Genomic DNA, 16,325 nt, shown 5'->3' on the forward strand with positions numbered 1-16,325 from the left:
ACTTTGTATAAGCTTTACTGCAGTTGCAAAGGAACAGTCTGACAGCACTGCCCAGTAAGTAAACAACTAAGACAGAAGGTATAAGCCAGTTGGATCAATTTTATTTAAAAAAACCCCTCAAGTCTGATAACTTAACATTCTTATACTTGCAGAATGAACTGTGATTATGAAAGATCTATCCAATGTTTTTTAGGCTACTCTGAATTCAGAGGAATCAAAACAATTTCTTGATACAAAGAAAGGAGGCATTCTGCCACTTTGGCAAAATTCTAATTATTCACTATCCCCTTTTTTGTAGCAAACAAATGTGACAAACACCAACTGGAATAACAAGTTGAAAACTGTAGCAGGAGCTAGTCAACATCTCTATTCTATCAGTCTATAAGAGCACTGCTGGAACCTAGGGCATGCAAAGCTGATGTGGTTCCCAAAGACAGACATTCATCACATGACTCAATGTTTTTTCTTATGAAGGGATGATTACCAAGTGCCTTAGCCTGCTTGTGCATGTAACTCATCAGCACATCAGCTGTCAGTATGTGAACAGTGGATTTAGGAAGGAACCCTCAAGAAACAAAATTCTTGACAGAGCTCTAGGTCATCCAGGTATTTCAAAAAAAGGATTTCTGCATCTACAAGTTGCAGAGCTAAATACTGTAGCCTGAACCAAGACACCAATGATAAGATTATGTGTCAGAGGAATGGTGAACAAGAACAGAGAAAACCAGCGCTTTTTATACATTCACTTCATCTACTCATAGCAAGTTTTCATAGGACCAATACAGGACTGAAAGTCATTTTTTGTGCTTAAGGCTAAGGTAATTGGTTAGAAATCATGGGAAACAAAATCATTAGCAAGTCCATGTGTCCAGCATACGGCCAAGTAACTCCAAGCAAAACCCTCTGGCCTCAAACTTATCCTTGTTCAAAAAGCTCAATATCTGACCGCTAGAGTTTGATTTTTGAGAAACCAGAACTGATTACAGAACTTCCAACCTGTGATGCTAAGATACATTACTTCACAAATTCAGAAAATAAAATCAGAAAGGATATACTCTTGAGCTATCCCAGTCCCTGCTATAAGCTAATTAGCCAGACTTTCATTAAAAGTGCAGGTGACATCATACCACATTTGTAATGAAAACAGACTACACACAGTCAGAAGTATAAAGCCATTCAACAAAATTGGCTGGATGAATCTCAAGATGCCTTTTTCACAACCTAACGAAACTTCTAGCAGATCACATATTCTGCAAGACAAGGATCACTTGAAAAGGAATACAACGAAAACAAGTAATACCAATGCAGATCTGGTATTAGTGATCTCTCATGTACGTAGATGAAGCCTGTTACCTCCCTGCTCACTCCAAACACCAAATGAGTTTCTCCCCCAAGTCTAGCCAAACCAGACAGTTCTATTAGTGAGAGACTCCTAATCCCTGAGGTGCTCAGTGAAGCGAGATGAGCAGGGAGATCCATGCAAGCAAGCAGAAAAGTGTGTGAGATTATGGCCTAGGACAACTTGGTTCAATTATCACAGCAAGCCCAACAAGGCAGCATGGGGTAAAGGTGATTCCAAAGACTGTGTCCTCTGAGCTATCATTAATAGAGATTTTATTGTCTCAAGAACTGTATGCTCACAGGAGAAAAACACAAACTGTCAGAGACATTGGGCATCAGATTATTTCTCATATCTCTGGAATTTCTCTGTACATACTGCAAGATGATGCGTCTTGTCTTTGCACTAAGGACAGTATCTCTTGCTACACAAACAAATACAAACGGCCACAGTGCACAGGGTAGATATCTGAATACTTTGGGAGCACTGAACATCTACTGAACAGGGCTGAGTTTTAAAGAGCAAGACCTCAACAGCTCACAGCTTTCTCAAGATGACCAGCACCGGTAGCCTGAAACAGATGGACAACTGTTACACTGACCATGTTACAGTCTGGTAATTTGCTTGTGCATTGATGGTCCATAAGAGGAACCTGCAGAGTTTCAGCTACGTACCAGAAGTGAAAAGAACATACTGCTCAGAGTCTGGAGGAGAGAAAATAAACAAAAAACAAAAACAAAGGGCCAATGAGTACACCTGGTACTTTTGGTACCAGAATTTGTACCACTGTCAGAGAATGCTGACACTGGAACAGGATTGCTAAAGGGTGTTTTTCACCATCATCAGAGCTAGAAAGGCGTGTGCAGAACTTTTTCCCCAGAGTGTCTGCTATACCAGTCACTACTGGACAACAGCGAACTCCAAGCCTTTGTGTTTCAAATTACCCTTTCATTTCTGAACCTTGACAAGCTGCCCATCAGGAACAGCAAGGAAAAAAAGTATGAAGAGTATATATTTGTCTCTCAGATGAGACATACATGCAGGTACAGTGACTCAGAAAACAAAAATCTTCACTTGAAAAACAATAGTTGTTATTAGTCTAGCATGGCACTGTCAGTGTCAGGACAGTGACAACAGACTTCAAAAATGTTTCTTTATATTATAACCAATATTCCCTTAAGGAGCATCTCTTTCTAACAGCCATCTTACTAACTAGAGAGAGGAAGGAATGTGGGACAGAGCAGGGAAAAAGCAACATGAGATTGATCTACCTAGATTTTGTAAAAGTGATATTAACTACTTAACCACACTTACAAGTATTTCTGAGAAAAAAAACTTCATGTATCTCCATCATGACCTAATAACTAATAATATCATCCATTTTTAAAATTATCTTTGAAATACTCTTACTAGCTAGGGGATTGTTATATCCCTGCAATAAAGATGAGACAACGTAGTTTATAATTGGAAGGTAGATGTAAACAAAATAATTTTAGATGTAAATAAACTGACTTTAAAAATTGAGTGTCTAGGCCTTTCATGTTTCTTTAAATACATAATCATCCATATCTTTTCCAGATTATTTTACTCTGTTCGTAACTGATATGCTGGGAAAGCAAAAGCATGAAAATTCCACCCAGCTATTATGGGGTGACTAGACAAGTGATCCAAAGAGTACATGGTCATTTCCAGCAAAAAGAACAAGGTCATGGTAATTCTCTTCAAAGTCGGGTATCTACTCCTGTTCTGCGCATGCTTCAGCTCTGCTGGAATGTGCCAGAGCTACACCAACTACAGCAGCAACTCTGGGCTGCATGGCTCCAGAATTTTCAAACTGAGATCAGTGAAAGCATGGTCTTTAGGTCACACAAAACATTCTCTTGATTGTGAAAGCTCATAATAGCTCTTTCAAGGGGAGAAAAGAAAAAAAAAATGTACTTGAGAAAAGGAAAAAAAAAGTGTACAAAAGTCAAAAGTTAATCCCTTGTAAAGATTTACAGCCTGCTCATTTCACATGGTCAGTGTTTACTGAATGAAAACATTAAGAAATTTACCAACAGCAGCTTTGTTTCTATGCAACCAGAACTTATCCAAAACCTTTATCTAATTTTGTTTGAGCTTCAAACTGAGTAACTAATTGCTTTCAGATTACTTATATTTTGAAAGACGCAAACTTCTATTTGAAGATGTGCCCCACTACTTCTATTAATTCTAATCCATTAATTCAAAATTTTGGCTGAGAATTTTCATTGGTGAAGCACAATGAAAGTATTTTTAAGGCCTTACCTATTCATTCACAATTATGATTTTAGCAATAGTTTCATAAATACTGTAGTAGAAACAGGTGGGGGTCGGGAGAGAGATGTTTTAAGATTTGCAAGGCATGATAAAGACTGTCTAAAGCAAACCTCAGGACAGATTTACTTGACTGGTAGGTTTTACAAATGAATGTGTCTTATCTCTCCCTATTTAAAGACTTACAATCATCTCTAAACTTTTAATTTAATGTCTTGAACTTTGCCTGGCTTACTTAAGGAGCAATATGTATAAGAGCATAAATGCTGATAGTCACAAGTCCAGTTTAAGTTTCAAAAGAACCATTAAGTGAAATTCACTGAAAACGTATAGAAAGAGGGAAAAATATACTTGTACTTAAAAATCTCTACTTCAAGGAACGAGGTCTAGGCATCTATGACAGCTGGTAACACAGGCTGCCTGCATGGAGCATGGCCAAACCAGTTAGTAAACAACAGAACAAACCTCTTAACAATGAAGGTTTTGAAAACTTCCAGCATTAGTACACTTCCATTTTACTTAGCCATGTTACTAACAGTGAGTTGACTATGTTTTCAAAACCTACATTTTTCCACTATATAGAACTTATTACTGAATAAAGAAAATCTATTTTTCATGTTAATAGGCCATTATGTGGTCCATACACACATCCAGGATAAATTAGACTCTAGATCTAATTGATTGAAAACAGAGAAGTGGAGAAATACTCCTAGTTTTCCTCTTTCTAAGGCCAAAATTTCCACTACGGTAAGATTTTTGCTCTCAGCATAATTCTGGAATAAGGAATAGATTTTTTTTTTTTTTTTTTTAATGAGACTATCAGAAAGAAGACATTACATTATACAACTCATTTTTCCATAAGGAAAAAGCCAATATTTGGCTGGAGATTGTGTAACAGATACATAGCATTAGATAATTACACTTTGAGGACTATACTCTTACCCAACAAAAATCTTCACATGAAACTTGCTTTACCTTTCCTAAGACTCTTAACATAGCAATGGAAGAGCAATGTACTGAAAATGTATTTTTAACTCAAATTTGAGAATATCCTACATTGTGAGAGTTCTAAGTACAATAAAGTCAAGACTGTGATATCGAGAGGAAAATACAAACTAAGTCTTCAAGTCATTATGTTCCGGTGAGTGTGTGCTAAACTGTTTATTTCCAACAGCTGCTCTCCAAGGCAAGATAAATCTTACTGTGATCCAGAAATGAATGCACCAAGTTCTTCCCATTATATATCATCTGGTATGAAAACTCTCTCCCACCAAAACATGGTATTCGTGGTTCAAAGTGATGTCACGAACACTAACAGAATTCAAGCTCTTTTTGTGTAAGGGTGGAATGTTAAAAAATATGTTTGGAATTTTTTTTTTCATAATCAGTCCACATATGAGATCAGCATTTCCAGATAACTTCACTAACAACTAGATTTGTTTCTATAAATGTTTTTTCCTCAATAGCCAGTCTCATTATTCCACTAATCCTTCCAAGATGAGGCTGTATCACTCACAGCCTGGAAGTGAGGGTGAAGACTATCACAAGCTCCCTGGTATCAGATATGTTAAAGCATATGAGTTTAAGAGCCTTTACAAATCATCTTCCCTTTCAGCACAGAGCCCTGCTGAACTAAACTTTCTGGAAAGAATACATATCTTAACAATATTACTACCATAGTTGAAGATATTGTAGGAACATATCACAAATAGCGAAGACTGAAAATATCACCCAACAAAACTATCCACAGAAAGATTAAAAAAAAGAATTCTTTCATGTGGACAAACCAAGAGGAATCATCAACATTCAGTCTCAGCTGTGACAGCATCATTAATGATGACAGTCTTTCGGTCATCTTCAGACTACTACCTAAAATTTTTGCACTGCAAGCAAATAGGACATTTGCAATTAGTTAATTTCTTTGTTAATGTTGCTCCTGTAAGTTTGCCACTGTAACTGACAAACATACAAAACTCACATCATATCATAAGTATTTGAAGTGGCAAATCACCTCTGTTAGGAAAGGCAGCCTCTTCTGGAGAGCATACACTATATTTTTTCATTTCCAGTAGACATTCAAGAATAGACACTGACTACTCTTTTTTCCTTAATATAGAATCCACACAGGCCAACGTCCCTTGGAGGCTTATCCTGAGTTACTAGTATGCAGCTTCTAGGCAGTCTGCCTCTAAAATGGAAGGAATGATAAAAAACAGGGCCTAGAAGCCTCTTATTCCGTAAATTGGGATTGATTGCACTATCCATACTGTTTTTATTGTACACAGCATTCTCTGCATCCAGTATAAAAAGAAATGGTGTTGCAAATAACTACGTCTGCGAGAGCACACTGCCATAGAAGTTCCTGATTTCAGACTGATTTCTGCTTGACGAACTGAGACGTCTGACCTCCAAAGCCCAAACATGACAGGCATGAGCTCTGCCTGACAAACAAGCATGGAAGCAGGAGACAGCCTGCTCTTTGTCCAACCTCTTCACAGAAGGTTATAGGGGCATAAGCCAAATCAGAATAAATCCTTCCTTGAAAGAAAATGGAGCTCCAAGATTGAGCTGAATGTTCAGCAAATGACTTCATATTGCCAGTCAGGCTGAAATAAAAACTGTTTTCTTGAGGACCAAAACAAAGGAAACTTATACACTGGGAAGCAGAGAAAGAAGGAAGACAGATAAAAATTGGAACCACATCAGAGAAGGATATTTCCCTGTGGCCCATGACTGGCAGATCTGGTTTCACCTCCACTTCTAAAAGCAGGCTGAGGTCTTCCTTTTAATAAAGTCTCACACAGCCGTAGAATGAAGACTAGAGCCAGTAGTTATAAACTGAAAGCCAGATATAAAAAATAAAAAATCCTTCAAACACTGTTTTCAATAAACTTTTGAAAATTATTATATATATACTACTGATACAGTAAGAAATCAGTTTCTCATCATTTTCTTATTGAATTACACAAATCAGTATGTCTTACTTGCAGACAGTCTAACTTTCTAGGGGGTTTGGGTGGTTTTGTTTTACTATCAGGGTCTTGCAAAGGGAGATGGAGTTTTATTTCCTTAACCTCCCTATTTCGGCTCTAGTAACATTCTGTCCTTATTTTGCTTCCATCTTGTATGCGTATCTTTGAATAAGCTGTAACGTTCTCTATAAACTATTGAGCTGTTATATTTCATTAGCCCTGAAGAGTAACAAAAAAAATATTAAGAACATGCGCTGCTTTTTTGTTCTTGCTAGTGTTACGTATGCAAAGCAGTGAAAGGGAGAGTTGAAATCTTTCTTCTTCTGCATCAACAGATCACTTAATAAATTCCAGTGCAGCTACAATTGTGCAACCCTATTAAACACAATGGAGTTAGAGAGGCATAACTGGAAGCTTAATTTGGCTACCAGCATTTTTCTTACTCATGCTGGAGAATAAAAAGGAAAGCGCCCAGCTTGATTTCAGGCTGACAGTTAGGAGAAAAATGCATCATTTTACCTTCCTGAAGATACTTCTTAAGGAAGCATGTGTTTTCTGAGTCACAAATAATACATGAATGTAATAGAGCTCCAATTCTACTGACTGACGCAGTAGCAACCAAATTTTCTGGCTGTATACACCACTTTTCAAAGTGAGGACAGTCCTGCACCTATCATGCAGAAGTGTACAGTGCTGTACTCCCACACGTTCTGATTCACAGTATCACAGTATGTTCTGGATTGGAAGGGACCTCAAAAGATCATCTAGTCCAATCCCCCTGCTGGAGCAGGAACGCCTAAGTGAGGTTGCACAGGAACATGTCCAGGTGGGTCTTGAATGTCTCCAGAGAAGGAGACTCCACAACCCCCCTGGGCAGCCTGTTCCAGTGCTCTGTCACCCTTACTGAGAAGAAGTTTCTTCTCAAATTTAAGTGGAACCTCTTGTGTTCCAGCTTGATCCCATTGCCCCTTGTCCTATCATTGTTTGCCAACGAGAAGAGCCTGGCTCCATCCTCATGGCACTCATCTTTTATATATTTATAAACATTAATAAGGTCACCCCTCAGTCTCCTCTTCTCCAAACTAAAGAGACCCAGCTCCCTCAGCCTTTCCTCATAAGGGAGGTGCTCCACTCCCTTAATCATCTTGGTTGCCCTACGCTGGACCCTCTCCAGCAGTGCATGTTAATTCAGTGCATCTTGCACATGAGGAGTAATTTGATGGTTTCTGAATGACTGAGACCGACTGAACATATACATGCTGAAAATTCAACACTTGCAGAAGTCTCAGCTATGCAACACTTAAGCCAAAAGACTACACTGCTCATGCACACAGTTATAACCCACTTGCAGTTCTGCTGCCCAGAGGGAAGCTGAGCAGCACCGCCTAAATCACTGCTCCACCACTGGCTATCACTGTGTCTGAGCAATCTTCACCTTTCCTGTACGTGATGAGCCTCAAATCACAACATGACTAGCACGACTTCAAGAGCTGAGTGGGCTACAACTACATTTACTTTTCTTACAGACTGTAGATTGAGAATGCCCAATCCAGATCTTACACATGTATAGAGGAAAATATCACTGTATTTCTTAGAAGTTGTTTTGGAACAAACAAACACATGTCTATTTTGACAGCTGGCCAAGTAGAAGAAGAGGAAGTTCCCTACAAGTTTCTTGTATGACTAGAAAAAGGTGAAATAAAAACTGAACCTAAATATGCTTATCAATATCCCACAGTTCAATCACAGGCTATGGTTCCACATTGAGAAACCAAGCAAATTTGAATAACACTTCCATTAGTATTTAAAAACATGATCATATCAGCTATTCAACTTTAGATATTCCATCAATCTTAGCTCATGGTAAGATGACATACCCATCATGTCTACTTTTCTTAGCAGATAAATCATCTCCTGCTGCAGGTCTCCTCTTTTTCCTTGGAGGCATCACTTTACTAAAGCAGTCTGATGAACTGCAAGACCGGAGACTTCCTACAGAGGGAATTAAAAACACCAGTACAAGAAGTGAAACTGTTGCAGACCAGATAAACTGTGTCCACTAATAGGCATATTACAAAGGGAAGGGGAGGAAGTTAGTGGATTTAAAAATTACAGAAGAAATGGTCTCCTTTCAATAGCAAAATCCATCTCACTTTTACATGGTGTTCTATGACCAGATTTCAGTTAAGGCCAAAAGTACTATACCAAAATATACAGTAGTGCTACCTCAGTCTAACAAAAGGCAAGAACTGAGACTATCCTGAAGAACTATTTAAGTCTTCAAAAAGGCATCCTCATTTTTAGTCACTTATTCAGATCAGAACTTCTAAGAGTTGTTCATTACTTTTATAAATACAGATGTGACTCAAAAACTAGAGCACCTACCTCTAAAAAACAAAACCTTTTTCTTTTTAAGCCCCAAATTTTTAATGATACAGACAGCAAGGGGTAGGAAAGGTTTTGTTTGTTTCTTCGTTTATTTATTTTCTTTCTTTTAGGAGCAGGGAGGAGAGACATTCAGCAACCACTATGGGAAAAAAATAAGTGGCTGGCTGTATCATTTGGACTGGAGAGTTCTTAATGAATGAAGGTCTCCAAGTGGAAAACAACCAATTCTAGACACTGATGCCAATCAAGTGGTAGATTTTCCCTCCCCTTCTCTCAGCCACATGCACCTATGTCTCTGTTTTGTCAGCACTGGTGACTCTTCAGTGCGCCAACCCCGCTCACCAAACCTGTAGGTAATTAACCCAAGCTAAAAAAAAAAAAAAAAAAAAAAAAAAAAGTCAATTTTCTGTACATTAGCACAAGAAAGAGCAGAGGACCAGCCCTTCTGACCACAGCAAGCTGATAAATTGCCTCTTTACTGTCTTATGAAAACAGTAGGCCAACACTCCAGGCAAAATTTTGTCCTAGGTTCATATACTGAAGACCACATGGACAACTGAGAAAGGTGTGTGTAAGAGCAGCTCAAAGAGCTATCAAAGCTCTAAGTTTTATGCAGAGAATTTTAAAAGGAAAGGAAGATAAAGGTGAGGTATAAAAATCCAGACACAAAGCAATGCCAAAGAAACTTGCAAGAAAATATGAAGAACTCCAGCATGCCTACGCTACCTTCTCTTAGCTTCAACAGCATCCAAGTTTAGCTATGCTTTATTAAGATGCCCACAAAATCTTTTATTTTAAAATCATAGCACACAAGCAAGCAAACTTTGACTACTTTTTGACACCAAGGGAGCAGACTGAAATCGGAGCCCAATTCCCAACAAACACTAACAGCAATCTTTTGCTTACCTATTCTTCGTATCTTTGAAAGTCTCTCTCCTGTTATAGGAGAAACACATGTAAGGAACCTTACAGCCTCATAGGCTTTGCTACACGTAAACATGCACTGAAACTATTAAGCATATGAAAGTATGGAGTTTTCTAGTATCAGGCAAGATGCTCAAACCAATTTTTACATCAAGATGAACTGATTTGGTTTCAACTAATAAAGCTTGTTCACTTAATGAGCCTTCTTTGGTCTTGCCTTTATATTCATCTCTATTAAGAAGAAAATTAATCTCCTTAGTTGAGGAAATACTCTTTCCAGTTCACAAATCCTTCCTATACATACACTCCTGCATCCTCCCAGGAAAGTATGGCCATAGCTACACTATCTTTCAGAAAGAAAGTTTTAGAAGTATTATAAATTCAAATTATAATTTAACTAGTTATCAAAAAACTTCCAAGCATTATACTCCATAAACTATCACATGAAAAAATCATAATGGCTGCATCAGAAGAATATACTTCTGGAAGTACTGTTACAAAAGGAAATTAACAACAAGAATATTTATTTACTTCTCACCAATATCAGATATATCTGAAACAGGTAAGCCAGAACCATCAAAAATTCACAGTATGCCTGATGCTTTTCACTATCCTGATCAAAGAAACTAAGGAACCTGACCTGCTGAATGTCATTTGTTCTATCTGATTATGCTTGCAAATTAATGATACTGCAAAATTGTACTCCCATAAGTTATTGAAAGTGTGATGCCTTATGGCTTTTCAGATTGAGTTTTTAAAGACTTTGCCAGTAAGTATTTTTTGAAAACCGACAAAAACTAAAAACACTTAAGATGACACCAGAACTTAACAGACAGCTAGCGGCAGCCAGACTCACACACTAAACTTATAAAAACATGTGCTAATAAACACCTTGTTTTAGAAAAAATGCATGCACTTGAACACAACCTGTAGCTATCTCATTCCTTTAAGAGCAATTTGATTATTTTTAAATGCCTTTCTATTAAAAAAAAAATAAAATCTAATTATGATGGCCACAGGCATTGGATGCTGGTAGAATTCAAGAACACCCACCACCCCTGCCCTGCCAGGGCTTGTCCAGTTTACTGGTTATTTCATTGGCAAAACAAATACACAAGGCCTCTGTGAAAAGAGAAGCATAGCAAAAGATGAAGACAGAATAAATAAAAATACAACAGCTGTAGAACAGGAAAATGATTTTGTCAGATCTGCAACCCCATACAAACCAAATAATTTAACCCAAGAATTCCTGCTTGAAGTCTTTTCCTCATTAAATGATAGGACATTTTTAGGAAGGTCACTGAACTTGTTTTAAAAGCTTAAACTTTCAGTAGAATTCACCACAACCAAATTTCTCCAATGACTCATATGAAAAACTTGTACCCCTTCTTGGTTTGAATGTATCTAGTTGCAGCTCTCAAACTGACAGAAAAAGGAAGAAAAGGTAGCTCAGAAATTGGTAAGTGGCTATTAAATGCACAGCTACACCCCCCTCACACACAAACACACACACACACAGACACCAGGTGGACAAATATATTGTACATGCTTTCAGAGATTTAATATCTTAATGACTGAGGTTTGGAGCAAGTCTTCACTATATTTTAATTGTTGAACGATCTCTAAACTACTAAAACACATAGTTCAAGAATGCTACTTTAAAAGTATTTCCTTTTGTTATTAGAATCAGCATATGGGATTCGTAGTGCAGATATAATTTCCCTGTAACAAAATATGAAAGTTAAACCAGAGGAATATTTCTATCTTTTTTTTTTTCATCTAAAGCTAAAAATTATCAGAGTTTGAGGCTTTTGTTTAAATTCCTGCAACTTCTTATTTTACAGTATAGCTCACTAAGTAGCACCAATAGTAGCCTTTCCTACACAGAGCTTTCTAATTCTAGACGTAACTTCTAGGTCTAGCCTTTCATAACTAATTTTACTTCTCAAAGGTCTGATCATCTGCAAACGAACATGCAGCTCCCTCTGACTTCATGCAAAGTTTGACAGGAACTTTACTTACCAAGTGCAACTTCTCTGATGTGATTATCTTCAAAGTTTCTTACTCCTGGGTCTCAACTCAAGATTGGCAGAACCCTCCTAGTTCTCACTGTTTTTTTGACACTTGAAGCTAGCATTTGCAAGGTAGAACCTCCAAATGGTTGCTGAATAGGCCACCATCAGCCAAAAGCCTGCCGAGCATAAATGTTGTTTGCCAAACGTTCTATTCAGCACTTCCAACTTTGCAGGAGACAATTTGCAGAAGACAAAGCTACCAAAGGGAAATATCAACTCAAGAGCAGAGGTCAATAAATAAGAATTCTACAAGCTATTTCCCTACAGAAGTGATTTACAGACATGTAATTTTCACTTTCTCTCTAGATAATGCCTGTGAATAATCCTGCTCTTCGGATGCTTAAATAGAGCGATGTTTCAAAAGAAAAATAATTAGAAACTGTGAATGCTGAAGCAACTGGAAAGATATAGGTGCTCACTTAATGATGCAACAAGACCACTACAAGCACAGTTAATAATAATATTTTTTCAGATACAAGATGAGAAAACTAAGATACTCATCAAAACATCAAACAGCTTGCCGTCTTGTTGTAAAAGGAAAAATCATCTTCTCTACCTTGAATTCCAAACTACATAATTGCTTTGGACTCGGGAGGGTTTTCTTCTCTAAAACAACACAAAAAATTGTAGAGGCAAAAGTAATTTTCCCCCAGTACCATGCTTCAAGAACAGCAATAAAGCCTTGTTTTTGTTGAAGACATTACCTCATTATTTTACGCCACATGACAAAAGGAAGTGTACTTTTAAAGACACTGGAGTCTGGATAGGTAAATAAGTCACAATTTAATACACAAATAATGACTTTAAGCTATCAAAGAGTAGATAGATTTCCAGTTATGACACAGCAACAACTATTATTCCAAATTCTAGAGAGAGCTTTCCAATTTAATGCATATACATACCAGGAAAAAAAGACATTTTTTAGAGAATCTGAACAGCTGCTTTTCTTACCCCTACAACAGCTGAAAAGGCAAAGTCCCATGACACATTTACAGTCTACCTTCTTTTTCAGATATATACACACACTGAATGCTAACACATTTTATGAGACTGTAATCATATAGGTGACTGGAATTTTGAAGTGAGCTTCATCTTAGCTCCCAAATCACTGAAGGCATTTTTAAACTGGCACCCTCTAGCTCTTAGATATTTAAGATCTGGTTCCAGAATAAAAATCTGGCTAATACTTCAAAAAGATATAATTTGCCTAAAGTAATTTAGATATCTAGTACATTCATTGTTAGATCAGAAACAACTGCTTTGAAATAAATGCAATACGTATTAAAAGCTCATTATAAATATTAATCTAAAATTGAAATACTCAGTCTTTCCTAAATAGCTTTTAGAGATCTCAGCCAAATTTAGATATGCATTTATTACGTCATCTCAAAAGCAGGGTCCACAATGTAATAACATTGACCAGGATAGTTACGTCAGAAAATGAACAGTAATCTTTAAGGATAAGGTTTGCTCCAGAGAATTGGGTGAGAAAAAGGGGGAGAGGGAGGAGGGAGAGAGAAATCTCAAACTCAAAAATTCCTCTTCCGATGAGTTTGGCAACACTCAAAGTATCTTTGGTAACAAAGTTATGGCTTTCAAATCAGTTCTGGAGGTAGAATCAAATTCACAGCATCTATGCAGTTCTTGAAACTGTGTAACAAAATGAAAAGGTGTTGACGCTTCTTATTATGTGGTCAGTAATACTGGAAAACATAAGTTCCAAAAACGTAAGTACGTCAAAATCAAACAATTTGCAAAAGTAATTATTTTAAAGATTTCCATAAGTCTCTCCAGTTATGATGTTTCAGAAGTGTCAAGTCTCATACAAAATGCACACAGAAGACTGCACTGTACTATATTCGCAATGGTCAAAATAGCCCCTTGCACATGTATTTGTCCTCATATGAGGAAAACTAAGTACATATTTTGACTGAATTAGACTGGAAGTTACGCAAACATTAGGGCTTTGTCTTCCTCTACAACAGGGCAGAAGTATAAGAAATACTGAAATGAAATCTGAAGATGAGGAGCTTGCCAGCAGTGAACTCTACTTTCAGTTCTGATTTCACACTTGTGCCTAGTTTGAAAGGTTCTTTTACAACTGTTGTAAAAAAAAAAAATTACATTATTTACTGAGATTTTATGCTCACATTCATTCAATGGGCATGCTTAAGCTCTTGAAATAATTTAATTCAAACACCACAATGCAGGCAATAGGATAATCATGACTGCCAGAATAAAGCAGTTCATCGAAACCAACATGCTCAAACACCTTTCCATAATGAGAGCTATGAGGATAATTTCTTATACTGACCTTTATGACAGAAGTACTAGGAAGGAGATATGACAAACTCCCAATACCTGAACCACCCCTACTCTTATTGATTGGTTAGTAACAGAAGGGGACTACCTCAATGCTTCACAACAGCTTTTTGTGATCAAAAGTAAAGAAAGATTACGGAATGTATTTTCACACATGAAATCAGTATGTATCTGTGTTTAGCTTGAGCACCTGGATCACAAAGAAGAAAATTCCAGGCCTTCGTTGAGAGATGGGAGAGGACATCACTTTTAACATATGGATGATAAAACCTCTGACTGTCTTGAACTACCTGCCTCTAACTCTTTTGATGAGGTTTTTCATTTATATCATCAGCTTATTTCAAGTATGAAATGGCTGACTGCACTGAAGGAAAATACTTGCTAGAAGCCTTTCGTGGCTAGGGTAAGATACTTAACTATGAAACAGCATGACACAGTATGGAGGAAGGCACATGAGCCCTAAGTGAGCTCTGCCCAATCCCAAACAACGCAGTCCTCTGCACCTCTTCTCACTGCTCTAGGCTGAGTGTGCTAGATTTGTCAGTGTGTCCGAGAAATCTCCAGAAGGAGCTGACAGCTCTCTCCACTGCCTTAAGCACTCAGGTTAACATCGGCAAACATAGCCAGCACCTCAGGATAGAGAAAAACTTTGAGACAGATGGTAGGATAAATATGGTCAGTTTTAAAGAACTGTTCTCCTGAGTGACATGGGCTTGAAGCCAGTAAGATATTTTCCTTCCTCCTTAGGTATCATGCCTGAAACACAGAAAGGAAGGAAGAAAAAGAAATCAAGGAAGATGCCAGCTCATAAGTAACAAGCGTGAAAGGAGGTAACAAATATTGCAAGACATCAAGTCACAAAGCACAAATGCTGATGAATCAAGAATGGCAGCAAGCTAGTACCAGGCACCTGAGATGAAGGCCTCGAAAAATGATGACATTTTATTGAACAGAAAGCAGATTTGGAAATAATAAATAATCCTTAGGCACTGTCTGAAAATCTGCACAATTAACAGGAACAACCTGCATCAAAACCATTCAAGAAAACAGCTGGGTTGTTTGGAGCACAGCATTTAAACTCGGTCACAGGCATCACAATAGCCACAAGATTGGTCTTGCTTCTGCTCTGTTCTCACTCATGCTCTTCCAAGAGTCAAAACACTGTAAGAACATGGATATTCTGCTAGTCTAATCGGTTGAGTCCAAGGAGTGAGAGAATTTTTTCTTGAAGTCTTCTAAAGTACTTACACTAAGAAATAGTAAAATGACAAATACAGCTGAAACCTGAGCAAGTCCTTCACAATCAGATAAATTAAAAGCACAAACATCTATTTTGAAGAAAACTTCAAAAAATCTTGGCACTTGTTTTCTAGAACTCCTTTAGCTTTCTAAAATATATTTTTCAATGATGTTAGGGAGACTTCTTTGATGAAGCGTGTTTAACTTGTTTCAATTGATTTCTACTACACCCCTATTAAATACCTGTCTGGTGATCGTCTTGACCAACGTCCTCTGTCAGATTCTGCAAGAAAGTAGGAATGATACAGTTAAACGAGATGGTGATCTTCACTGTTCAGTCATGTTTTTAACCTTTATTTGATATTAATATTAGTCGTAATTCCTTGGGAAGCAGCTAGCTAAAACTGCAGAGCCCTCTTGTTTTCAGATCATATTTATCTAAAAAACTACCCTTGCAAATTTATCTGGCAAGTTCAAGGATAATCTTTAGATTATTTGAAAAATATTTTTGATCTCAAATTACGTTTTAAGAGTGGAAATAACTATCCTTTGGATGGGGAATTTTGCATTGTTGGTTTGAACAATTCCATTAATAAATACAGTATGTTCTAAAGAAAAATTATTTAAAAATAACTGAAAACTTGGAAACAAGTTAGTCCCTTTTTTAGGCAGTGTGTTTTTAACTACATTTGTAGTGTACAAAGCAAAATCAGCATTTCCAGCTGTAGTTGCAATAAAACAAATGTAAATGCACAGCAAACAAGTAGGGAC

The 16,325-nt window shown here is 37.3% G+C and overlaps 1 protein-coding gene across 6 annotated transcripts in view; it reads right to left on the reverse strand.

The window, feature by feature from the left end:
* DCUN1D4 (defective in cullin neddylation 1 domain containing 4) overlaps nucleotides 1–16,325 on the reverse strand; it is a 42,060-nt gene that overhangs the window by 15,664 nt on the left and 10,071 nt on the right. For 5 of the 6 annotated variants that reach the window (XM_080344240.1, XM_080344242.1, XM_080344239.1 and 2 more), the window contains exons 3-4: nucleotides 15,798–15,837; nucleotides 8,484–8,598 (exon numbers count right to left, since the gene is read on the reverse strand). In XM_080344240.1, the coding sequence (XP_080200366.1) occupies nucleotides 8,484–8,598; nucleotides 15,798–15,837 (155 nt within the window). The remainder of the gene's footprint in view (nucleotides 1–8,483; nucleotides 8,599–15,797; nucleotides 15,838–16,325) is intronic. The other variant, XM_080344243.1, reaches the window with a different exon arrangement.

This window comes from Nesoenas mayeri (assembly GCF_963082525.1).
Source record: "Nesoenas mayeri genome assembly, chromosome: 4".
NCBI lineage: Eukaryota > Metazoa > Chordata > Aves > Columbiformes > Columbidae > Nesoenas > Nesoenas mayeri.